Below are 27,676 nucleotides of genomic sequence, written 5' to 3' on the forward strand. Positions count from 1 at the left end.
CTTTCAGCCCATTGCATCTGTGCTGGCTCTTTGTTCGAGCAATGAAACTAATCACATTGTATCCACACTGCCCTTAACCTTACTCACCATGGAGGTATTTGAAAACAAGGATGAGAATTTTAACATAGCATTACGCTGGATTGAGAGTTTTCAGTGAACACAGGGGCAGCGAGGGTGGGGGTGATGATGTGTGAGTGAGATTTGGTGGGTGGGCAGGGATTTCCCAGCACCAAATGTTGAATCTCACAGCTGGAGAAAAGAACTGTGAATATCCAAATATTTAATGGTGAAATATGTCTATTGTCCTTTCCAGATTAACTCAATGTGGCACAAGAAGGGCGTTACTAAATATGAGTTACGTGGTGAGGGAGTGGGAACTATTTTTAAGGTGGATGCAGACAATGGAAATATCGGTGTCTACAGGCCATTGGACCGAGAGAAGAAGGCTCGTTATAACCTAGAAGGACTTGTGATTGACATAAAGACTAGGAAACAAATGGGTCCTTCAACCAACTTTAGCGTTCAGGTACTGGACCTGAATGACAATGCACCCATATTTACAAAAGACCCATTTAATGGAACTGTTCCTGAGATGTCTGACAGAGGTAAGAACAAGGCAATTTGAGCCAATGGGGTCAAAGAGGGTTAGATGTACTGCAAAGCTTTCCGCCCCCCCCCCCCCCCCCCCCACTACACTGTCCCCATCAAACACTCCCAGGACAGGTACAGCACGGGGTTAGATACAGAGTAAAGCTCCCTCTACACTGTCCCCATCAAACACTCCCAGGACAGGTACAGCACGGGGTTAGATACAGAGTAAAGCCTCCTCTACACTGTCCCCATCAAACACTCCTAGGACAGGTACAGCACGGGGTTAGGTATAGAGTAAATTTCCCTCTACACTGCCCCCATCAAACACACCCAGAACAGGTCCAGGATGGGATTAAATATGAGTACCTACTACTAAAGCTCGCTCACAAATCCCAGTTTCCCCCAAACCCCCTCTGAACATGTGAATTGCCCCCTCCCCCTACTGTCTGGGATTGGAGTATTTCTGCTAGGGTTAGCATGTCCTACTCCACCACTTTACCTTTAAGGCAAAGTGGCCCTCACAGCATTTCAAACAGTTAGTGTTTAGCGTTAATAGGAATTAGTTATTTTTGATGTTTGTGCTGTAATATTGGCCTTTGTTTCAGCCTCACTGTGCACAGATGGAGTAACAATAAAACCAAGTTGGGGACAACAGGCGACTCTCTGTGTTTGAGTGCAAGCAACGGACTGATGTTGCCTGGGATACCAAGGGACAGATGCTTCACATCTTTCCTGTGACATTCCTGTGCGGTCTGAGGCATGTTTTAACCTCTTTCACCTGAATGGTTTAGCCTTTCCACCAAAAGTGGAGGCGAGAGGAATGTCGCACAAAAGCACAGGGTATTAATATTTGTTAATATTGCGGACAGAGTGGGATTTGAATGCCCCACATGATAACGTGTCTGTTATTTTCACCCCCCCCCCCCCCACCCCCACCTCAGGGACATCCATTCTCACCGTGAGTGCTCACGACCCAGATGACCCTACCGTGGGCAAGCACACGAACGTAACCTACAAGCTCCTGAACAACCTGGAGAATTTCTTCATTGAGCAGGAAACAGGTAAGCAGAGTTCATCATCTACTCCAACCTCACCCCGCCCAAGCCGTCAGGATGAAGTAAGCCTTCTTTCGAAGCGTGAGACATTGGGGGGGGGGGGGGGTGGATTTTACAGCCCCTCCCGCCAGCGGGATTTTCTGATCCCGCCCGAAGTCAATGCGGCTTCGTCATGTTTTCCAGCCCCTCCCCCGCTGCGAAGGAGGCTATGAAACTCCAGCCAGGCTCCCGAGCAAGTCAGCAGCCGGTGTGTACTCCGGGCCAGTTTGGATTGGAGTAACGAAGAGGCAAAGGTTTAAAACATTCCAGCAAAGAGCAATCAACATTCTGCTTAAAAAAAAACAATTTCCCCCTCACTTTCTCAGCCTCTCATTCCATTTTCTTTTTTTTTGTTGGCTTGGCTGTTTTTATTTTCTGCCTTTTAGACGAGACATTAAACCGAGAACCCACCACCTCACCTCTCGGGTGGATATAAAAGATCCCGCAGCCACTATTTCGAAGAAGGGCAGGAGAATTCTCCCCAATATCCTCGGGTCAAATATTTAAACTCTCAGCAAGCCCCTGCAAAGAAAATAACCTAATCATTTACCCCTTTGTGATCTGTTGGGCATTACTGTGCACACTTTGGTTACTGAGTCACTGATTCTTAAGACTCAAAGTTTGAATGGCCTGAATCGAAGACCCTCATGGGAACGCCACCTTAGCATGTGAGAATGCCACAGAGAGCACACCCTCTGATTTTCCACTCTTCTCACTGTCAGTTGCAGCCTAGCTCAGATCCATAAGGTGGATATAGTTCACCTGGAGAGTCCAAGTTGCCATGGCAACATGCACCCTTTAGATGCTGGTTGTGGTCTGGAGTTATGAGCAGTGATGGGAGAGGCTCCAACATTATCTCTCCTGCTCTTACTGTCTGCCATTGGTGTGTGCTGGAAGGATTTGCAGGTTGAAGCTGCATTATGTCCTTGGCCACCAAGCCCTGGGGAGGAACCCAAACCCAGATATTCTGACTCAGAGGCAGGGATGCTACCCACTGTGCCAGGAGACTGCTCAGGTCCATATAACCGTACAATAATAATCAATAACAGGACATTAATGAGACAGCAATAACGCATTAATGACACTATGCTCACATTGAATCTCGCTCCAGAGGTTTGAGTACCTAATCCAGGCTGGCACTCCCAGTGCAGGACAGAGGGAGTGCTGCACTGTTCAAGGCGCTATCTTTCAGATTAGGCACCAAAGTGATGCTCCATCTACCCTCGCAGGGTAGGATGTTTAAGATCCCAGGGTCACTTTTTGAAACAGAGCAGAGGAGTTCTCCACAGTGCCCTGGCCTCTCGACCAACCTTACCGAAATGGAGTATCTGTGGCGCTTTGTTGTGTGTAACAGTCACCGCACTTTAACCTGACACATTTCATGGGACATTTCGCGGAGATATGAGAAGGACAGGACATCGTTGCAAGTCCTGATTTCTTTACAGAGTTTGCCTGTGATATAAAACTCACAGTAGTCGAAAAGGACACGATTGATTGAAAATGTTTTTCTTCTTATTTTCCTAGGACTCCTACGAGTTAAGAACCCTGACCTGGACAGGGAAAGGAAAAAAGACTATCACATCATTGTCCAAGCTAAGGACATGGGCCTTGATCCTGGAGGAATGAGCTCAACTGCTACTGTGTACATCTCTCTGACTGATATCAATGACAACGCACCCTACTTCCCACACCGTAAGATCCCTTCAAACTTACTGGTGACTAACACATGGACATAAAAACAGGAGTAAACCATTGAAGACCTTGTGCCCACTCTGCCATTCAATTTGATCATGGCTGATTTGTATCACAAGCCCATTTGCACGCCTTAATTACTAAATCCTGACATCTTAACCCAACAAAAATGTATCGATCTCAGTCTTGAAAAATACAATTGACCCCCCCCCAAGTAATGCAGAAAGAGAACTGTAGATTTCAACTGCCCTTTGTGTGCAAAATTGGATTCCTCATTTTCCACCTAAATGATCTTCCTCCAATCTTAGGAAGATATAGATGTGTTTAAGGGGAAGCTAGATAAGCACATGAGGAGAGAAAAGGATAGAAGGATATACCATGACAATCTTTAACTTGGAAAGAGTACAGCAAGGAAACTGTAATTTCTTAAAAATGTCTGTGGAATCTCTCATTGTTTTTAAAAATGTGTGAAAAGGGCTTTTAATAATTTGCATCAACTGTAAAGGGATCAATTGAAATCCTCTTGTATAATAAGAAATATTGGTCCATGTCACCTGGAAAACTTTGACCTGGAAGCAGTACCAATAGGAAGCAATAAGACCAGAAGCTGAATGGCTGGCAGACATAAAGGAGATCTGCAGACATAAAGGAGAGCTGCAGATACAAAGGAGAGCTGGAGGCAGAAGGCAGTCAGAACAGATGCAGAGACAAAGAAGTACTGAGCCGGACACAGTTATCAAACTACTGGTGTGTTTAGGACTAAGCTGAGCTCTCTACAAAAAAAATCAGTTTTCTGTTTGGCAATTAAAAGGATAGTAGAATTTCAGAAGCTCTTAGGGAGCGATGTACAAGAAAACTAAAAGGGACTGAATCCGAAAAGTGGAGTGAATAGCTCAGGCATGCTAAACAGCTGACTGTTTCCACAGGGATCATAACAATACTGATAGGCTGAGGTGAAGTAGGGTGGAAAGAGGCTTGTGTAAAACATTAGCGCAAACACAGAGCAATTGAGCGGAAAGGACTGTTTCATCTCTGTAGGCTTGATGTTATTCTATGTCCCCACCTTCTTGAGTGAAGGAAATTGACAAGATGTAAAAAGTACTGCTGGAAGCTAGAATTTTGTTACCAATGGGTTCAAATAGCCAAAGGTCTTTATTTCGCTCAACACCTCCCCTTCTAATTGTATTTTCTTCACACTCTTCCCCTCCACCCCCAGTCAACCCAAATATGGACATATAGGCCGGGGTTTTCCTGCCCCATCGAGGGTGAGGTGGTGCCCCAGCCAGAAGACCACTGATTGCGGCTGGACCGAGCGGGTGGATGCAGAAAATCTCGCCCATAATGTTTAGTTGCTACTAACAGTATCAATTATAACTGTGAATTTTCATGGTATAATTCATCATTCTGCTTAGCTGTATCAATGCTGCAAAATGTATCTTAAGCTACCATAATATCAGGTATATAGCTCACAACTTAATTTAAGGGTTATAAACACAAAGGAATGTAAGTGATAGAAGCAAGTTATATTGCACCCATCTAGCCTGCTCCACCATTCAGCAAGATAATGACCAATCTTCTTGAACTCCACCTTCCCGCCTTATCCCCATATCCTTTGATTCACTCAGTGTTCACAAACATTTCAATCTTGGTCTTGAATATAACCGACCAGCCGAAATCCACCGACCTCTGAGGGTGGAGAATTCCAAAGATTCACAAACCTCTGAGTGAAGGAATTTCTCTTCATCTCAGTCGCTAAGTGGACTTTCCCTTATCCTGAGATTATGACCTCTGGTTCTGGACACTCCAGCCGGAGGAAACAGCCTCTCAGCGTTCCATCCTGTCAAAATGCTCGAAGATGGGCAGAATTTTCCGCTCGTCGGGCAGGTACACACCCAGCCCAAAACAAGCATGAAATGATGCACAATGATGTCAGGCAAGCATCCCAACATCCATCATTCCGCACTCATGCAGGGTTGGCGGGCAGGTGGAAAGGCCAAGCGGCCTTTGGATTTTTTAGGAAACCTCATCCACGGGTGGGATGAGGTTTCTGACAGCAATTGATAATTTAATAAAAATTTTAACATTTCATTTATAACATGTCCCTGCTCATGTGACAGAGTCACATGAGCAGGGACATGTTATGAATGAAATGTTAAAATTTTAATTTAATTTTCAATTGCTGTTGGAAACCTCATGTTCCATGTCGGTGTTCCCATGTGTCCTTTTTAACATTTTAAAATTCTCTATTTTTCAGTTTTTTAAATCTTCAGCTCTCTAAGGCAGTGTTGTACCTCAGGGAGCGTTCATTGCGCACAATTCCGCGCATGCGCCAACTCACGGGCTTGCCCTCCTCCCACCCCAATCCAGGCAGCGCTGAGCACTGCAGTGCGCCTTTCACGCTGGGCGGACCTGAATTGGCCCCCCCCCCCCACCCACCACAGCATGCAATCGTGCTCAGGACCCGATCACGGGTGTCAGTCGCTTCTGCGGCTGCTCCCGCTCACCCCCCCGCCAAGCCCGCCCAACGCGGGCAAAATCCTGGCCAATGAGATCAAATTTCATTCTTCTAAACTCTAGACTCAATCTTTCTGGTTCTCTCTCAATGTATGAGCACCATGACTACCTGTTGAGGGATTCCCAAACCAAATTAACCAGCTTCGAGAAGAGAGAGATGAAATAGGTCTTGAGTGGTCAAGCTCAAAACTTGAAGCCAATTTTCATTGGCAAATCCAACAGATCCTGGAAGGCTAAGGGTGAGATGGGGTTGATGTGAAGTGCACCGTGAGGGTGCGTGGATTGCATGCACAGCAAATTCTGGAGTTTTCCAACTCAGGAAATACCGCTTATTCCTGTGAACTGCTGGCCAATTTGCACATTATTAATGTCATGTGTCAACATACTGTTATTTTTCCAGGAAGCCCCCACCCCATATGAATGTGAATTTCATTAAATCTGCAGGTCAGTACAACTATTCTGTGTCAGAGGCTGCCAGGATTGGAGCTACGATAGGGCGAGTGAAAGCAGAGGACCTGGATGAAGGAGAGAATGCGAAAATATTGTACACAGTTGTCAGTCCCAACAGTTTGTTTCGTATCAAAACAGATCCACGCACACAAGAGGGTCTTATAACAATAAAGGAGGTAAATTGACATATAGCTGTACTTTTTATTCTTTCACAGGATGTGGGCCTTGCTGGCTAGGTCACAATTAATTGCCCATCCTTAATTGCCCTTGAGAAGGTGGTTGCGAGCTGCCTTCTTGAACGGCTGCAGTCCATGTGGTGTAGGTACACCCACAGTGCTGTTAGGGAGGGAGTTCCAGGATTTTGACCAGCGACAGTGAAGGAATGGGTGGTGAGTGACCTGGAGGGGAACTTCCAGGTGACGGTGTTCCCATGTATCTGCTGCCCTTGTCCTCCTAGGTGGTAGGGATCACAGGTTTGGAAGGTGCTGTTGAGGGTGTAATATAATGTCACTGGATTAGCAATCCAGAGGCCCAGGCTTCTGGGCCCACAGGTTCAAATCCCATCATGGCAGCTGGTGGAATTAATTAATTTTAAAAACATCTGGAATTAAAGGCTAGTTACAGTAATAATGACCATTAAGCTAACAACAATTGTTATAAGAACACATTTGGTTCACTAATGCTAATTTAGGGAAGGAACTCTGCCATCCTTACTTGGTCTGTCCTGTATGTGACTCCAGGCCCACAGCAATGTGGTTGCCTCTTAAACGCCTTCTGAAAAGGTCTAGCAAGCTCCTCAGTTCAAGGGAACTTAGGGATGGGCAACAAATGCTGGCCTTGCCAGCAATACCCACATCCCATGAAAGGATTTTGTAAAAGGCTTGGAGAGTTGCTGCAGCGTATTTTTTTTATTATTCATTTTACGGGATGTGGGCTTCCCTGGCTGGGCCAGTGTTTACTGCCCATCTCCGATTACCCTTGAGAAGGTGGTGGGTGAGCTGCCTTCTTGAACCGCTGCAGTCCATGTGGTGTAGGTACACCCACCGTGCCTGTTAAGGAGGGAGTTCCAGGATTTTGACCCAGCGACAGTGAAGGAACGGCGATATATTTCCAAGTCAGGATGGTGAGTGACTTGGAGGGGCATGACACCAAAATGTCAATTAAACAGATGTTCATCCTCAGATTCCTCATCCCTGTCAGACTCCCTGCCCACAACCTATTGTTGATGTACACTGGCTACATCTGTCCCTTGGTCGAGTATGCTGTTCACATAAGGTACCCTGGTTTACACACGCACACACCGCCCAGATTGAAAGGATACAGAAACACACACTGAGATTGATCTTAGGCACTCTGTACCAGACGAATGACAATGCATATCATGTCACAAAGCCCGAAACTCTACCAAACAGAGAAGTTAATATCTGCACTAAGCTCAGAAAATCCCTTACACGATCTACCCAATTTCAGAACTGATTACCACCACCGCACACAGAGCAATCAAGGCACCTCAGAACGTCGACTAAATTCATCTGCAAAGGATACAGGATGGAAAGGTATTAATGTAGCCCCAAGGCTTACATGGATCAGGTCCTGATGAAGTTATTAAATAATGAAATCTATATGTAGTTCAGTGTCTGTAATGTGGAAATGGAGTATTGGTTTGTAATTTTAATATAATATTAATTCAATATTCCTTCTTTTAATATCCTGTTCTCCATTCCCCTCTTTACTTCTGAATTTATTTGTCTATTTTTGATACTAAATGACTGTTACATCTTACCATGTTTCTAACCTGATTACTTAGACTATATGTGAATTTTTTAATATAAGTTACACTACAATTCAACCTTTTGCTTGCGAATGCATTTAACATAGAAACATAGAAAATAGGAGCAGGAGGAGGCCATTCGGCCCTTCGAGCCTGCTCCGCCATTCATTATGATCATGGCTGATCATCCAACTCAATAGCCTGCTCCCACTTTCTCCCCATATCCTTTGATCCCTTTCACCCCAACAGCTATATCTAACTCCTTCTTGAAAACACACAATGTTTTGATCTCAACCACTTTCTGTGGTAACAAATTCCACAGACTCACCACTCTCTGGGTGAAGAAATTTCTCCTCATTTCAGTCCTAAATGGTCTACCCCATACCCTCAGACTGTGACCCCTGGTTCTGGACTTCCCCCACCATCAGTAAACCTTCACTGCACTCCCTCCATAGCAAGTACATCCTTCCCCAGATAAGGAGACCAAAACTGCACACAATATTCCAGGTGTGGTCTCACTAAGGCCCTGTACAATTGCAGCAAGACTACCATTTGCCTTCTTTACCGCCTGCTGCACCTGCATGCTTACCTTCAGCGACTGGTATATGAGGACACCCAGGTCTCGTTGCACACTCCCCCCTCTCAATTTATAGCCATTCAGATAATAATCTGCCTTCCTGTTTTTGCTACCAAAATGGATAACCTCACATTTATCCACATTATACTGCATCTGCCATGCATTTGCCCACACACTCAGCTTGTCCAAATCACACTGAAGCATCTCTGCATCCTCCTCACAGCTCACCCTCCCACCCAGCTTTGTGTCATCTGCTAATTTGGAGATATTACATTTAATCCCCTCATCTAAATCATTCATATATAATGTGAATAACTGGGGTCCCAGCACCGATCCCTGCAGTACCCCACTAGTCACTGCCTGCCATTCGGAAAAAGACTCGTTTATTCCTAGTCTTTGTTTCCTGTCTGCCAGCCAGTTTTCTATCCATCTCAATACACTAGCCCAATCCCATACACTTTAATTTTACACATTTCTTGAACAAAATACTATTATTATTATACACACTGCTGTCACTGTGCATCAGTGGTGGATGGAGTGAATGTGGAAGGCGGTGAATGGATTGCCAATCAAGTGGGGCTGCTTTGTCCTGGATGGTGTCAAGCTTCTTGAGTGTTGTTGGAGCTGCACTCATCCAGGCCTGGGAATGTTTGGTGGAATAGTGTTGGGGAAGCTTTACTGTGTATTTCGCCTGTACTATTGATGCCCTGAGATGTTTGATGTCGACATTGGGTGCAAAAAGCACGAAAGACCCTTCCATTTCCCATCATTAACATTCCTCTCAGCTGAATTTCCCCTCAGTCCACAAAAAGAAATGTGTCCCCAATTCTCTTCCTTTACACCCTTGTCTGATGTGTGTCTCCCTCTGCCCTCGAGAACTTCCATGCCGTCTGCGTTAGCATTTTGAATTGTTCCTCATCTTCTGAGTTTGCTTCTACCAACTGGTAAACCAGTGCTGCAACTTATTCCGCTGGTCACTCTCTGCTTTATATTCTAACAGCCCCTGGACTTTGAGAAGCAGCGATTGCACCGGCTTGAAGTGGAAGCAGAGAATCCCACACTCGTGAAGGGGAGGAAGTACAAGACCAAGACGGTTCTCATATTTGAAGTACTAGATGTGGATGAGCCTCCATTGTTCAGCCGAGACCACTACACCTTTCGTGTCTCCGAGAACCTTCCCGCTGACACATCGGTGGGGACGGTTTTGGCAAAGGACCCTGACCAGACAAAAAATAAAATCGGGTAAGAGCTCAAATGTAATCAATCCACATGGATACACACGGAAAATAAATTAAACGAAAATAAAATCAAACTGTGGATGCTGGAAATCTGAAACGAAAACAGAGAATTCTGGAATTAGTCAGCAGCTCCCTCACAACCCCCCTGAACACCTCGATTAGAATCCAGTCTGTAACTCACTCCCGGGTATCTGTTATTCTATATATAAACCACCCGAACCCCTCGATTAGATTCCAGTCTGTAAATCACTCCTGGGTATCTGTTATTCTATATATAAACCCCCCCGAATGCCTCGATTAGATTCCAGTCTGTAACTCACTCACGGGTATCTGTTATTCTATATATAAACCCCCCCCAATGCCTCGATTAGATTCCAGTCTGTAACTCACTCCTGGGTATCTGTTATTCTAGATATAAGCCACTCCGAACCCCTCAATTAGATTCCAGTCTGTAACTCACTCCCGGGTATCTGTTATTCTCTACATAAACCACCCCGAACCCCGCAATTAGATTCCAGTCTGTAACTCACTCCCGGGTATCTGTTATTCTATATATAAACCACCCCGAACCCCGCAATTAGATTCCAGACCGTGACTCACTCCCGGGTATATGTTATTCTAAATAAAAACCACCCCAAAACACTCGATTAGAATCCAGTCTGTAACTCACTCCCGGGTATCTGTTATTGTATAATTTCTACTTGTACTCTTAATGCTTAATGTTATTGTCTATGAAATATGTAATTTCAAAAGTTCAAGAATAATTTATGGTAGTTAAATAAGCATTTTGTGCCCTGCATTGTGATTACTTGCTGTTCTAACATGCATTCTGTTCTTCCAGCTATTCATTAAGAGATGGGGTGAACCATTTTAAAATTGGGAAAGACAATGGAATTATTACAACAAGAATGAAGCTGGATCGAGAAGCTATTGCTTGGCACAACATCACAGTGGAAGCCCATGAAGTCGGTAAAAGCAGTAAGTCTCCACTCCTGCCTCAACTCACCTGCTGCTGAAACCTTCATTCAGGCTTTATTACCTCCAGACTCAATTATTCCAATATTCTCCTATCAGTTTCCTACCTTGTACCCTCTGTAACATTCAACTCATCCAAAACTCAGCTGCTGGCATTCTAACTCACATCAATTCCTGTTCATCACTCGTCCCTGTGCTCGCTGAATGACATTGAGGCCCAGTCCAGCAAGCCATGATTTCAAAATTCTCAATCTGCTTTTCAGATCTCTCCATGGCCTCAACCCTCCCAACCCCTGCAATCTCCTCCATCTCCAAACCTCTGAAATCTCTCCATTCCTTGAGTACCTCTGATTTACATATCTCCATCTTGACTATATACCTACAGCTGCCTGGGCCCTAAGCTCTGGAATTCCCTCCCTAAACCATATAAATGAAATCTTTACTTTTTTTACATGCTTGTTTACAAGGGATTGAGTGTAAGTGTTGGTTGTGTCACACCTCCTGGTCAAGTGAACGGAGCTCTACACTGGATGTGGGGACTTGCGACCCATAACCTCTCTCCTACTGCAAAGCTCACACATTGCCCATTTCTCATCATTCACCCTCTTTAGTTCACAATAACAGAAACACCCATCAGCTCAGTCTGCATCTGTAAAATGAGGGGTTTTGTGTTTCAAAACCTGTCAGCCTTCGCTCTTTTATTATCGCTATGCCATTTCTTGTTTTACAGATTCCACATCCATTGCTCAAGTAACGATTAAAGTGCTGGATAAAAATGATAATGCTCCAACTTTGGCTGAAAATTATAATCCTCATGTCTGTGAAGATGATGTAGCTGGAACAGTGAGTGCAGTTTATTCAGTTAATTTGAATAATGGTATATCTGCAAGGACACACTGCCCTTCTTCCCTCTCTCTCTCTCTCACACTCACTATATATCTCTTAACACCTTGTACTCCCTCATGTCTCTCTCTCAAACACACACAAATACATTCACCTCTCTCTCTCCCCCCCCTCTTTCTCTGTCTCCCTCTCCTCTCTCCCTTTCTGTCTCCCTATACCTGTCTCACTACATGTTTAACTGACTCTCTCTGTAACTTTGTCTCTCTCTTTCTCTCTCTCTCTTTGCCTCTTTGTCTTTCCCTCTCTATCCTCAATGGAAATAAAAATAGAAAATTGTAAAACAGGTTGATACTCTATAATTCATTTTAGACTTGCAAAAAGACAGAATGACCCTGATACATTACTGAGTATAACACTCCTCTATATCTTATATACCAACACGCTGTTAGCTACTAGGTATAACACTTTATATATTATAAAATAACAGACCCATATGTTACTGGACATTTTTCAAAATTCTTTCATGGAATGGGAGCATTGCTACCAAGGCCAGCACTTATTGTCCATCCCTAATTGCCCTTGAGAAGGTGGTGGTGAGCTGCCTTCTAGAACTGCTACAGTCCATGTGGTGTAGATACAACCACAGTGCATTAGGGAGGGAGTTCCAGGATCTTGACCCAGTGACAATGAAGGAATGGCGATATATTTCCAAGTCAAGCTGGTGAGTGTCTTGGAAGGAAACTTCCAGGTGGTGGTGTTCCCATCTATCTGCTGCCCTTGTCCTTCTAGATGGTAGTGGTCATGGGTTTGGAACGTGCTGTCGAAGGAGCCTTGGTGAGTTCCTCTAGATGGCTGTCTTGGATGGTGTCAGGTTCTTGAGTGTTGTGGGAACTGCACTCATCCAGGCAAGCGGAGAGTATTCCATCACACCCCTGATTTGTGCCTTGTAGATGTTGAACAGGGTTTGGGGAGTCAGGAGGTGAGTTACTTGTCGCACGATTCCTAGCCTCTAACCTGTTCTTGTAGCCACAATATTTATATGTCTACAGTTTCTGGTCAATGGTAACCCCCAGGATGTTGATAGTGGGAAATTCATGGATTTTAATGCCATTGAATGTCAAGGGGCGATGATTAGATTCTCTCTTGTTGGAAATTGTCATTGCCTGGCACTTATGTGGCATGAATGTTACTTGCCACTTGTCAGCCCAAGCCTGGAAATTGTCCAGGTCTTGCTGCATTTGGACACAGACTGCTTCAGTATTTGAGGAGTCGTGAATGGTGCTGAACATTGTGCAATCATCAGTGAACATTCCCACTTCTGACCTTATGGTGGAAGGAAGGTCATTGATGAAGCAGCTGATGATGGCTGGGCCTAGGATACTACTCTAAGGAGTTCCTGCAGTTATATCCTGGAACTGAAATGATGGACCTTCAACAACCACCAACATCTTCTTTTGTGCTAGGTATGAATCCATAACTTATGACTTATTCTTTCACGGGATGTGGGCAACACTGGTTTGGTCAGAAATAGTTGCCCATCCCTAATTGCCTTTGAAGTAAGTCACATGCTTGGCCATTTCAGAAGGCTGTTGAGAGTCAACCACCTTGTTGTGGGTCTGTAATCACGTGTAGACCAGACCAGGTAAGGATGGCAGATTTCATTCCCTAAAGGACATTAGTGAACCAGATGGGCTTGTACAACAATCAATGATCGTTTCATGGTCACCACTACTGGGACGACCTTTCAATTTCAGATTTATTATCTGAATTTAAATTCCACGAACTGCTATGGTGGGTATTGAACTCATGTCCCCAGATCATTTGCCTTGGCCTCTGGATTACCAGTGATGTTACCACCAAACCACTGCCTCCCCCGCCACCCCCCCCCCCCCCCCCCCCCCCCCCCCCCCCCCCCCCCCACCCCCCCCCCCCCCCCCCCCCCCCCCCCCCCCCCCCCCCCCCGCCCCCGCCCCATTACTGGATTCCATGCCTCTGTACATATTATACAATACCACACCATGGCCCAGATCTTCTGGTCTCTGGATCACCGGAGATCATGTGGCCCAAGATGCTGACACACAAACTGCCAAGGAAACTGCCTGGGAAATTTGAGCTACTGATGGGCAATTCCCCTTCTCCCCGGGGCCCTTCGAGAAGGTCTCCAACTCTGATTTAGAGGCAGAGACTTCAGACAGTCCTGATTTACTCACCTGAATAGGTACCCAGAAAATATTAGGCAGAAAAACTCTAATCTAACACCTGGTTAACTATACAACTGACCTCCTTCAACTCCCCGTCTACCTCTTGACTACCCCCCGACACCCCCAACTGCTCCCTATCCCTGAACACCCTGACTAGTCCCCTGACACAACATGATTAACCCCCACCACCCTACTAACCCCCACCCAACCTAACTATCTCCCAAACTGACTTCTCTTCCTGACCCACCTACTCACTACCCAGCCTACCCCCATTACCTAACTTCTGACCTCACCCACCTGCCACCCTACCCACCTACCACCCTACTCACCCACCTACCACCCTACTCACCTACCACCCTACCCACCTACCACCCTTCCCACCTGCCACCCTACCCACCTGCCACCCTACCCACCTACCACCCTACTCACCCACCTACCACCCTACTCACCCACCTACCACCCTACCCACCTACCACCCTTCCCACCTGCCACCCTACCCACCTACTACCCTACTCACCCAGCTACCACCCTACCCACCTACCACCCTACTCACCCACCTACCACCCTACTCACCTACCACCCTACTCACCCACCTACCACCCTACCCACCTACCACCCTTCCCACCTGCCACCCTACTCACCTGCCACCCTACCCACCCACCTACCACCCTACTCACCTACCACCCTACCCACCTACCACCCTTCCCACCTGACACCCTACCCACCTACCACCCTACTCACCTACCACCCTACTCACCTACCACCCTACCCACCTACCACCCTACTCACCTACCACCCTACCCACCTACCACCCTACCCACCTACCACCCTACTCACCTACCACCCTACCCACCTACCACCCTGCTCACCTACCACCCTACCCACCCACCTACCACCCTACTCACCCACCTACCACCCTTCCCACCTGCCACCCTACCCACCTACCACCCTACTCACCCACCTACCACCCTACTCACCTACCACCCTACTCACCTGCCACCCTACCCACCTACCACCCTACTCACCCACCTACCACCCTACTCACCTACCACCCTACTCACCTGCCACCCTACCCACCTACCACCCTACTCACCCACCTACCACCCTACTCACCTACCACCCTACCCACCTACCACCCTACTCACCCACCTACCACCCTACTCACCCACCTACCACCCTACTCACCTACCACCCTACCCACCTACCACCCTACTCACCCACCTACCACCCTACTCACCTACCACCCTACCCACCTGCCACCCTACCCACCTACCACCCTACTCACCCACCTACCACCCTACTCACCTACCACCCTACCCACCTACCACCCTACTCACCTACCACCCTACTCACCCACCTACCACCCTACTCACCTACCACCCTACTCACCCACCACCCTACCCACCTACCACCCTACTCACCCACCTACCACCCTACTCACCCAGCTACCACCCTACCCACCTACCACCCTACCCACCTACCACCCTACTCACCTACTACCCTACTCACCTACCACCCTACTCACCTACCACCCTACTCACCCACCTACCACCCTACTCACCTACCACCCTACTCACCCACCTACCACCCTACCCACCTACCACCCTACTCACCTACCACCCTACTCACCCACCTACCACCCTACTCACCTACCACCCTACTCACCCACCTACCACCCTACCCACCTACCACCCTACTCACCTACCACCCTACTCACCCACCTACCACCCTACCCACCTACCACCCTACTCACCCAGCTACCACCCTACTCACCCACCTACCACCCTACTCACCCACCTACCACCCTACCCACCTACCACCCTTCCCACCTGCCACCCTACCCACCTGCCACCCTACTCACCTACCACCCTACTCACCCACCTACCACCCTACTCACCTACCACCCTACCCACCTACCACCCTTCCCACCTGCCACCCTACCCACCTACCACTCTACTCACCCCCCTACCACCCTACTCACCTACCACCCTACCCACCTACCACCCTACTCACCTACCACCCTACTCACCCACCTACCACCCTACTCACCTACCACCCTACCCACCTACCACCCTACTCACCCACCACCCTACTCACCCAGCTACCACCCTACTCACCTACCACCCTACCCACCTACCACCCTACTCACCTACCACCCTACCCACCTACCACCCTACTCACCTACCACCCTTCCCACCTACCACCCTACTCACCTACCACCCTACCCACCTACCACCCTTCCCACCTGCCACCCTACTCACCTACCACCCTACTCACCCACCTACCACCCTACCCACCTACCACCCTACCCACCTACCACCCTACTCACCTACCACCCTACTCACCCACCTACCACCCTACCCACCTACCACCCTACCCACCTACCACCCTACCCACCTGCCACCCTACCCATGTCCCACCTCACCTACTTGCCACCCTACTCACCTGCCAACCTACCCACCTGCCAACCTACCCACCTGCCACCCTACCCACCTACCACCCTACCCACCTACCACCCTACCCATCTTCCACCTCACCCACCTTCCATCTCATCCACCTGCCACCCCCACCCACCTTCCACCTCACCCACCTACCCACCCTTCCACCCTACCCATTCATGAACATTAACCCATTCGCCCATCACCCATTCACTAGCATTCACAGTGAACTTTTAAACTTACCATACTTTAGAAATAGCGCTGTAAAAAGGGGTCATGTCTTTGTGCTGATTCTCCTCGTGGGCCTCTGCTTAGATTCGTGCACTGAGTGAGTTCTTCAGGATGCTGCATCGAAAGTCGGATGTTTTTTAAACATAACCAGGTAACTGGTCAGTTTTCCAACTGATCAGTGTCGGACGCAGCGTCTCTGACACTGATCAGAAGATTTGTGCCCATGTATTCCTGGTTATAATGCCTCTGTATATATTATACAACATCATTCCATGTGCTACTGGATATAAAACTGCATATAGTTGTTTGGTAGTACAGAACTTGAGTATTGCTGAGAAAGAGACATGTCTAAGCTTTTTGTCTTGCACTCATCAAGACACTTTGCAAGAATACCAAGGGGAAAACAACAATTTACACTGTATGAGAAGAGAGTGCTAATTGGTTGGCAAGTGGCATTGCCATGGAGAATGCACCAGTGATAGTAACTGACAGTAAACTGCCAAACATTGTTGAAATTTAAACCAGGCAGCTTGACCCTGATTGATTAAGGCATTTCCTGAGGAATGAACCAACAAATGGCTGTCACTTATTTTGTTTAGCTATAATAGGCACAATGTGTGTACATGTCCTTTCTGTCTACAAAGAACAGGGCCCCGTGTATTAATATATGCAGCTCCCAGTACATGCAAATGCATCACGCTGCGAGCCCAACTGACAATCTTAAATTGGTTGTCAGGGTAATTCTTAGCACCCTGAGGATTATTTAGCAAATGTTGTCCAATCGTGGAATCACATCTAATGTCGGACACTGCGGGTGGAATTTTATGACATGTGGATTTTACGGTCCCGCCAAAGTCAATACAGTTTAGGACTGCTCGCTGCATTTTACAGTCCCATCCCTGCCACAACAGGGCTGTGTCTGGTCTGTGTTTTGAGTTTTGCAAGCACGGACTAGTTGGGTATGGTCTGTACACTGCCTGTTGCAAATAGCAGCTGGAACATGCTGTTTGATACTATCCAGCAGTCTTTGGGATGTAAAACTGCAAATATTATATAATATCACACCATGTGTTACTGGGTATAATGCCACTGTATTGTGCGGATGGATGTTAATTTTTTTTATATTTTGGGGGATTACTGTGTGTGAAGAAGGCTGGGTGTGTATGATTTAATTAAGCTGGGCAAGAGTTTGGTAGGAGTTAGGTTATCTGGGGATTTGGAAATATGAAAAGGATAGAGGTGCTAAGTTGAGGTACAAGTAAATAGGTTAGATCTAACATTTGCATTTTTAGAAAAGTTGAGAGTTTGTTTGAATATCAAAGGGGAGTCAGATGGAAAAAGAAACATGTTTATATCTTGCAGGAGTCCCACAGGTAAATAGTAGTAGGGATATGATATTTTGTTGACCCAAAAGCAAAGACAAGATGGAAACATGAAAGATATTATAGTTGGAAGGGTTTGTGTGACAAAGAGGTGTGTGAGAACAATGGAACAAAGATGAAAGGGAATAAAGATATATTAGAATTATTGTGGATAGCTATAGAGCTGGAGAGTGAGCTAGAGATGGCTAGAGATAGCTGGAGCTGTTTTGAGTTGTTGAGATAGCTTGAGCTCTGGGCTAGGGGAGGATACAATTTGAATCACCCATCCAGTCAAGCCAGAAAAGTCTTGGGCTGCAGGAAGCAGTTTTATTCTGAAGTGGATTCCACCACAGAGTGGAAGAGGGTAGAGGTTATGTGGTAGACCTTTATTGAAATGACAGCCTTGTGTAATATTACTGGATTTCATATTCAAACATCTATAAGGGAGTATTGCCTGGAAAGTGGTTACTTGTGAGTATTACCAAATAGAGAGTTTTGTGGGAATGTTTCGTAAGACTAACCTTAATTGTATAACTGTAATCTTGTGTACTTACGTTTTCATTTATTTTTGTTAATAAAACTTTTACTTTTAATTTTTAGAAACCCATAAGTGTTACTGGACCCTCTTACTGTTGAGATTGGTCCATCCTCATGTTATCAGGAAACAAAAACAAGTTTGTGGCCCATAAGCCAGGTTTCCCCCTGGGATTTGGTTTACGCAGCAATTAACACCCTCTGTGGTCATAACAGCATATATTATATGATATTACACCATCTGTTACTGGGTATAACACTGTATATATTATATAATATCACACTCTTTGATCCTGGATGTAACACAGCATATATTATATATCATATCATTTGTTACTGGGTATAACACTTTACATGTTATATAATATCACACCATGTGTCACTGGATATAACACTCCCCTTATAAATTTTAATTTCTTCCAGGTAATCCAGGTCATCTCGGCTGTCGACCTCGATGAAACGACTCCAACCGTCAGATTTCACTTCAGTATAGCAGTGAAGGACAGCAATTTCTCTGTCAAAGACAATGGCAGTAAGTGAATTCATTAGAGTAACACGAAGAGAAAAAGATTAGGAATCGTACTGTGCAACGCCAGTGGAATGGATGTTGAACAAATTCAGCTGCCTGATTTTAGAAGTTTTCACCATTAAATATAAAGAGATGAACGCCTTTGTTAAAGTAGTGAAAAAAGAATGTAATGAGATAGCACAGATTCACCCCCATTAGTGATCAGCAGTGTAGCTGGGATTGTTCTCCAATGAGCAATCTCCCAGAGAAGGAAGTTTAAGAGAAGACTTCAACTTGGGAGGGAATGATAGAGTTCTCTTGGCAGAAGTGTTTCCCTGGGCAGAAGTTGATAACCAGAGAACCCATTCAGCCATCTTTTTTATTCTTCCACAGAATGTGGGAGTCACAGTGTGGCTAGGCCAGCATTTCTTGCACATCCTTAATCGCCCTTGAGAAGTTGGGTGTTAAGCCTCCTTCCTGAACCACTGCAGTCCGTCTGGTCCATGGTCTCCCACAATGCTTTTGGGGAAGGAGTTCCAGGATTTTGACCCAATGACAGTAGGAACGTCGATAAAGTCCAAGTCAGGATGGTGTGTGAGTTGGAGGGGACTTGCAGGTGGCGGGGTTCCCATGTATCTGCTGTCCTTCTAGGAGGTAGAGGCCATGGGTTTGGAAGGTGCTTTCGAAGGAGGTTGGTGAGTTGCTGCAGTGCATCTTGTAAATGGTACACACACTGCTGCTACTGTGCGTCGGTGGTGGGAGGTCGGTGGTTGGTCGACGTGGTTCCACTGTTAAGATGTTCCTTAAAACCAACTTTTTGACCATGGTTTATGTATCCTCCATCCCCTCCACACTCCACCACTCCCCACACCTCCTTTATCGCCTTGGTGTTAATTTTTGTTTGATAACTGCAAGTGAAGTTGCCAAGCAACATTATTGATGGCATAAAAACAAAAAAACTGCAGATGCTGGAAATCCAAAACAAAAACAGAATTACCTGGAAAAACTCAGCAGGTCTGGCAGCATCGGCGGAGAAGAAAAGAGTTGACGTTTCGAGTCCTCATGACTCGAAGGGTCATGAGGACTCGAAACGTCAACTCTTTTCTTCTCCGCCGATGCTGCCAGACCTGCTGAGTTTTTCCAGGTAATTCTGTTTTTGTTTTGTTATTGATGGCATCCCTGGACCACATAGATGTTTATAGAGAGTCACATAGTACAGGAGGAGGCCATTTGAGTATCACAGCTCTGCTCACACTCTCCCTGCTCTTTCCACAAAGCCCTGCAAATTTTTCTTTTACAAATATTTGAAAGTGACGATTGAATCCACCTCCTCTGCCCTTCCAGCGTATTCCAGATCATTACACATCATGGCATAAAAATATTCTCCCCCTCTTCCCTCATGTTCTTTTGCTAACTCTTTCAAATCTGTACCCTCTGGTTACCGACACTCCTGCCACTACAGTTCCAGTCTATCAAAACCTTATCTACTCTCTATCAAAACCCCATATCATTTTGGACACCTCTAGCAAATCTCCTCTTGACCTTCTCTGCTCTAAGGAGAACAATCCCGGCTTCTCCAGTCTCCTCACATTAATTGAATGCCCTTATCCATGGAGAATATTTTTCAGCAATGAGTTGTTATGATCTGGAATGAAGGGCGGTGCAAGCAGATCCAATAGTAGCTTTCAAAATGGGAATTTACAAAGGAAAATTTTGCAAAGGATAAACCTACTCTGTACATTCTCTGTGGAATATGATGGAAGCCTTGTTGTGAGATGGAAGAATGATGCCAATGGCACAGGTCATTGGGGAGGAGCCCACATCCATCTTCTGTATCTTTATTTTGTTCTGTCTCTCTCTCTCTCTCTCTCTTTCACACATGCTCTTTTTGTATTCCCTTCATTCCTCCCTAGATAACACTGCCAACATCACCATTAAGCAGGCAGGCTTCGATCAAAATGAGGTCAGCAAGTTCTTGGTGCCGATCATCATCTCTGACAATGGGCATCCATCCCTGAGCAGCAACGATACCCTGGAAATAAACGTGTGCTCGTGCGACCGAGAGAGAAAGCCGATTAACTGCCGGCACTTTGCTCCACTCACCTCGGGAGTAACAGTCACCGTTCTGCTAATTGTCTTCCTTTGTATCATCATTGCTATAGGTGAGTCAGCTCGATCAGCCATGCCACTAGGACCTTCTGCCATTTTTCCCACTCTTTCCTCTTCCCACATCTAATTTTCATGTTGGTGACACAGCAAAAGGAAAGCTTCACATCAAAGTAAACTGGTCAATGTAGTGTTCAGTGGTTTAATTATTCTGTGTTCAACCATGTTAGTCTGATAACTGATCTATTCTCACTGTGCTTGATTGTTTAAGCCTGGGTGATGACCCAGCGCTTGAGTAAAGAGAATGACCAAGAAGCTGGAGGTAGGCTAAGAATGGCGACAAACATTTTGTGACTACAGAGATATTTTAAAGCACTGTCAATAAACCTGCTACAGACTTAAAAACAAGTGTCATCTCTGCATGGCTCAGAGATATATAAAATATAGAACAAATCGGCAAATACACAACCCTTAGTGAAGTGAGTCATCTGAAGCAATAGTTGTTAAAAAAAGGTTTGCATTTATGTAGATCCTTTCACAATCTCAGGATATCCCAAAGTGCTGTATAGCTCTTAGTTCATTAAAAGGCATGACAGTGGATAGACAATGTCGAATATTTAAGGAACGAATGTATGCACTGCACATTCCTTTCTGGTGCAAAAACACAACAGGAAAAGTGGCCCAACCACAGCTAACAAAAGACATTAAGGATAATATTAGATCCAAAGAGGAGCCATATAAAGTTGCTAGAAAAAGTAGCAGGCCTGAGGATTGGGTGCAGTTTAGAATTCAGCAAAGGAGGACAAAGATTGATTGAGGAGAAAAATAGAGTATAAGGGTAAACTCGCAAGGAACATAAAAGCAGACTGTAAAAGCTTCCATAAGTATGTAAAAAGTAAAAAAGATTAGTGAAGACAAATGTAGGTCCCTTACAGTCTGAAACAGGAGAATTTATAATAGAGAACAAGGAAATGGCACAGCATTTAAACTACTACTTCAGTTCTGTCTTCTTTGAGGAAGAAACAAATGACTTCCCAGAAATACTAAGGAACCAGGGGTCTAGTGAGAAGGAGGAAATGAAGGAAATTAGTATTACTAAAACAAAAGTGCTGGAAAAATTAATAGGACTGAAAACCAATAAATCCCCAGGGCCCTAATTATATCCTAGGGTGCAAAAGGAGGTGGCCATGGAAATAGTGGATGCGTTGGTTGTCACCTTCCAAAATTCTGTAGATAATGGAACAGTACTAGCAGATTGGAGGGTACTGTAAATGTAACCCCTCTGTTTAAAAAAGGAGGGGGGAAGAAAACAGTGAATTACAGACCAGTTAGCCTAACATCAGTAGTAGGGAAAATGCTAGAGTCAATTATAAAGGATGTGATAACAGGACACTTAGAAAATATCAGTGGGATTAGACAAAGTCAACATGGATTTATGAAAGGGAAATCATGTTTGACAAACCTACTGGAGTTTATTGAGGATGTAGCTAGCAGAATAGATAATGAAGAGCCAGTGGATGTGGTATATTTGGTTTTTCAGAAAGCTTTTGGTAAAGTCCCACATAAGAGGTTAGTGTGTAAAATTAAAGCACATGGGATATGTTGGCGTGGATTGAGAATTGGTTAGCAGACAGGAAACAGAGAGTGGGAATAAATGGGTCCTTTTCTGAGTAGCAGGTGATTAGTGCTTGGACCCCAGCTATTCACAATATATATCAATGATGTGGATGAGGAACCAAATGTAATATTTCCAAGTTTGCTGATGACATGAGATTTGGTGGGAATGTGAGCAATGGGAAGGGTGTTAAGAGGCTTCAAGATGATTTGGACAGGTTGTGTGTGTGGGCAAATACATGGCAGATGCAGTATAACGTGGATAACTATGAAGTTATCGCTGAAAGCAAGTATGCAGGTGCAGCAAGCACTTAAGAAGGCACAAGGTATATTGGCTTTCATTGAATGAGGGTTTGAGTACAGGAGCAAGGATGTCTTACTGCAGCTGTACAGGGCCTTGGTGAGACCACACCTGGAGTATTGTGTGCAGTTTTTGTCTCCTTGCCTAAGAAAGAATATACTTGCCATAGATGGAATGCAGTGAAGGTTCACCAGACTGATTCCTGGGATGGCAGGATTGTTGTATGAGGAGAGATTGGGCCAACTAGGCCTGTATTCACTGGAGTTTAGAAGAATGAGAGAAGATCTCATTGAAACATATAAAATTCTAACAGGGAAAGACAGGATGCAGGGATGATGTTTCCTCTGGATGGGGGGTCTGGAGCAAGGGGTCACAGTCTCAGGATACGGGGTAGACCATTTAGGACTGAGATGAGGAGAAACGTCTTCATTCAAAGGGTGGTGAACCTGTGGAATTCTCTACCACAGAAGGCTGTGGAGGCCAAGTCACTGAATATATGTAAGAAGGAAATTGATAGATTTCTAGACTCTAAAGTCATCAAGGAGTGTGGGGAGAGTGCTGGAGTACGGCACTGAGATAGAGGATCAGCCATGATCATTGTGAATGGCAGAGCAGGCTCGAAGGGCCGAGTGACCTACTCCTGCTCCTGTTTTCTGTGTTCCTTCTGTTATAAGCTGCTAGATAAATGCAAGTTGTTGTAGTATATGCCCTCTTCTTGTCCTTCCTTCCAAGATGCATTATTTGTTTTCTTTCTCTAATCTCAGTCCTGGCCGTGCTAATTGTCCATCAGAAAATGCAGAAGAAGAATGCCTTTGTGGGCCTGGTGAAACCCCCGGGTGAGATACGAGAGCAGCTGGTGAGATACGATGAAGAAGGAGGCGGAGAAATGGACACCAACAGCTTCGACATTACGGTGCTGAACTCCCTCCGGACAAATGGGCCGCGGCTGGCAAAAGCTGTGAACTGCCCCCCAGTTTACGCCCAAGTCAGAAAGCCCAACAATGACATGGGCACAGTGGTCAAGATGAAGAAGGACGAAGCGGATGGTGACAGAGATGGACTGCCCTATGACACGCTCCACGTCTACGGCTATGAGGGTGCCGATTCAGTCGCTGATTCGCTGAGTACCCTGGACGTCTCCTCCATTGACTCCGAACAGGATTACGACTTCCTTAACGACTGGGGACCCCGGTTCCACATGTTGGCTGAGCTTTATGGATCAGACCCTTGCAGGGAGATCTCAGATTATTAAAGCAAAAGAGAGATGTGTTTTTTTTGGGGGGTGGGGAGGGGGAGCGGTGGATGGAGGAAGGGAGTGAAGCTATGAAGTTTACCTGGATTATTAGTTGATACAGCAGAGGAATGCCGGAATGGAAGGAGGCCATTCAGCCCCTTGAATCTGTTCCACTATTCAAATGGATCATGGTTGACCTGTACCTTAACCCCATCTTAACCTGCCTTTATTTCATAATCCTTAATCTCTGCGTCGAACAGGAATGCTCAGCACCTCATTGTAACATCTATTCTGAAGGACCAAATTCATCACAATTATAAAGATGAGAGGCAAACACTGGGTAGGCATCCAAATTCATTAACTTTGTCTTGCAATACAATAAAGAACATTGCATGCAGATAAGCCCCATGGTTTGGTTTCATTACTCAATGTATCAATGCACTGAACTACAGAATGGTAGTTGGGGGGCAGGGGCAGGGTTGCAGTGGAGCAGGGAGGTAGTTGAGGAGGGATGAGGTATGTTATTTTGATCTGACCTTTCATCTCAGCAGGGCAGTCCCAGGGTTGGGAAGGGTTATATTTTATTGTGGGATAATTTTTTATCGGATGTGGGGGTTGCTGGCAAGACCCTAATTGCCCTTGAACTGACTGGCTTAATGGACCATTTCCAAGGGCATTCAAAAGTCAGCCAGTCAATGTAAGGGGTTTCCTTCCCTAAATTAGCATTAGTGAACCTAATGGGTTTTTAACAACAATCAACTGCTAATTGGCACAGTCATGAATAGCTTTGCATTTCAGATTTATTAATTGATTTTTTTTTAAGTTGCACCACCTGGGATTTGAACCTGTGCCCCATGAGCATTAGCTTGGGTCACTCAATTACTAGTCCAGTGACATTGCTGCCACTCCACCATCTCCACATGAAATGAAAGGCTCTCCATTGGGGAATTAGAGCGCAGTTTTCCAAGTGACAAACAGAATATTGCTTACAGATGTTTTCACACTGTTCCCATAGGGATGGCATGAAAAGAAAATCAGAGATGAAGTCAGAAATGTACTCATAGCCTTCTAAGATATTGCACTGAGGGGGCAGTAACATTGAATGACATAGAATTTCCAGCACAGAAACAGGCCATTCAGCCCAACTAGTCCATGTTGGTGTTTATGTTGGTGTCTATGTCACACATGAGCCCCCTCCATCCTAATTCACCCAACTTCCTATCAGTTCAACCTTCTATTCCTTTCGACCTCAAGTGCTAATCTTGCTTCCCCTTAAATGCATCTATGCCATTCACCTCAACCACTCCCTGTGGTCATGAGTGCCATGCTCTCACTACTCTCTAGATAAAGGATTTTCACCTGAATTTCCCATTGGATTTGTAAACCCTTGTAAACCCACTGCAAAAGTGATCAAATAGCACCAAAATATCTGAACACACAAAAAGGGGAACGGTGAAATAAGCTTTGCTATGATGAGCTCTACTTTAATAAAACTCCTTTTATGATGGAACGTTTCTAAAGTTCGGGATGGATTTCCAGTTACAAATCTTCAAACCCCAGCCAATCAGAAATGAAGTGGGCAACTCTGCATACCTTTTGTTCTGTAACCATGGAAACTCTCAGGTCTCATTGGTCCGCATTGTACTCACAGATCTTGTTCAAAGCAATTAGAATGTTTAGTTGCATTTTAAACGTTTTATCTTTTAGTTTGATTTTATACGCTATAGCAGTATGTAAAGAGTTATGCCTCTTTGCAGGGAAAGGATCTTATCACAACTTTTTTTAATGTGTGAAATAAAATTATTTTTAAATGTAGCTTCAAAAAATTCTGAAACAAGTAGCGACAGGGTTTTCACATGTGTACCTGTCCCATGAGGAAAGTGTGTTTGTAATAATTTTATTCATTTTTCATTTAAGATAGGTCATAATTGTTCAGTGGCCAGTGTAACTGTGATATAATATGTACCTTGTTGTTGGAGGTTCTTTGTTTTTACCTAGGCCTTCTAGCTTCTAGATAAAGTTTATTAATAAAAAGTTTATAAAAGTTCAATAATAATTGCGTCAGTTGTGCAATAGGATAAGGAGAACGTATGTTTCTGACACACAGAAGCATGCCATCTCCCAGTCCATCCCTTCTGAAGGATTGCCTTCCTGTTATTAAGTGATCAGAACCATATACAATACACCACATGGGGCCAAGCCAGCTTCTGCTGCCCAGCAACATAACCACCTCATATAGAAGCATGTGACCACATCCTATTCTATACAAAACCCCACAGCTCGAATGATTCTTTTTCGGTAGCAGCCATGATTCAGTGGGCAGCATTCTCACCCTCTAGGCTAGAAGGGTATGGGTTCATGAGAAGCTGTTGGATTGTCTTAAAACCCCCCAACTGGTTCACGCATGTAATTTAGTTAAAGAGAATCTTAGCAACATGTTCTATAAGAGGCTTCAGTTCACATGGATCTCTGGAGTAGCCTCTCTAAACTTCTCTGGCCCTCTACCTTTCTTTAAGATGTTCCTTAAAAATCTTTCTTGCCAAGCTTTTGCCCAAGTGTCCGTATACCACCCTATAATGACTCACCACCACCTGTTGTGATATGAGGTACATGTACCTTTAATGGAGCATAGTCAACTGTTGGAAGAAGGTGGTGGTGTAGTGGCAATATCACTAGCTAGTACTCCAGTATTCCATGCTCTGGGGGCATGGGTTCAATTCCCAATGCAGCAGCTGGTAGAATTTGAAGTTAATTAATAAATTTGGAAAGGAAAACAGGTTATAGTAATAGTGACCATGAAAACCATCATGATTGTTAAACCTATCTGGTTCATTGATTTCTTCTAGGGAAGGAAATTTATTGTCCTTACATGGTCTGGCCTACATGTGACTCTAGACCCACTCGTCTGAAATGGCCCAACAGGCCACTCAGTTTAGGGGATGGGCAACAAATGCTGGCCTTGCCAACAACATCTACATCCCATGAAAGAATGTTCTTTTTAAAAATCCTGATAGTCATGTCTGAGCACTCATGGGTGTTCCGTTCCCGCAAAATCTCATGAAGGGTGAAATTGTGAATGGTGAACTTGTGTATACACAGAGAGGGCACATGCACAGTGCACGCTTTCTTCATGGGAAAGATGTGGGAAAGGTGAGAGTTTAACATTCTAAATTGTGGATAAGTAAGGTTTTGGGGCCTAAGCAAAGTTTTAGGGCCTATTATGACACAGCTGATGGTAAAGGCTGAGTTGTTCAAATCCCAGATGGAAACTTGAAACAACTGTTATAACCCAATGTTTTGCAATTTGTAATTTTGAGATACAGACCTTGAATTCAGTAGGAATAAGACCACTGAGTCTCATGGTTTATATATAAAGCTAAATTAAACATTTATTAAATTAACA

At 45.1% G+C, this 27,676-nt stretch overlaps 1 protein-coding gene across 2 annotated transcripts in view; it reads left to right on the forward strand.

Moving 5' to 3' along the window:
* cdh5 (cadherin 5) overlaps window positions 1-26,323 on the forward strand; it is a 57,136-nt gene extending 30,813 nt beyond the window's left edge. For both annotated transcript variants that reach the window (XM_041192096.1, XM_041192097.1), the window contains exons 3-12: window positions 314-605; window positions 1,533-1,652; window positions 3,210-3,377; window positions 6,336-6,517; window positions 9,690-9,931; window positions 10,769-10,905; window positions 11,633-11,745; window positions 18,934-19,042; window positions 20,932-21,180; window positions 23,804-26,323. In XM_041192096.1, the coding sequence (XP_041048030.1) occupies window positions 314-605; window positions 1,533-1,652; window positions 3,210-3,377; window positions 6,336-6,517; window positions 9,690-9,931; window positions 10,769-10,905; window positions 11,633-11,745; window positions 18,934-19,042; window positions 20,932-21,180; window positions 23,804-24,291 (2,100 nt within the window). In that variant the 3' untranslated portion in view covers window positions 24,292-26,323. The remainder of the gene's footprint in view (window positions 1-313; window positions 606-1,532; window positions 1,653-3,209; window positions 3,378-6,335; window positions 6,518-9,689; window positions 9,932-10,768; window positions 10,906-11,632; window positions 11,746-18,933; window positions 19,043-20,931; window positions 21,181-23,803) is intronic.
* Window positions 26,324-27,676: the final 1,353 nt, after the last annotated feature.

Source organism: Carcharodon carcharias, chromosome 7 (assembly GCF_017639515.1).
Source record: "Carcharodon carcharias isolate sCarCar2 chromosome 7, sCarCar2.pri, whole genome shotgun sequence".
Classification (NCBI taxonomy): Eukaryota; Metazoa; Chordata; class Chondrichthyes; order Lamniformes; family Lamnidae; genus Carcharodon; species Carcharodon carcharias.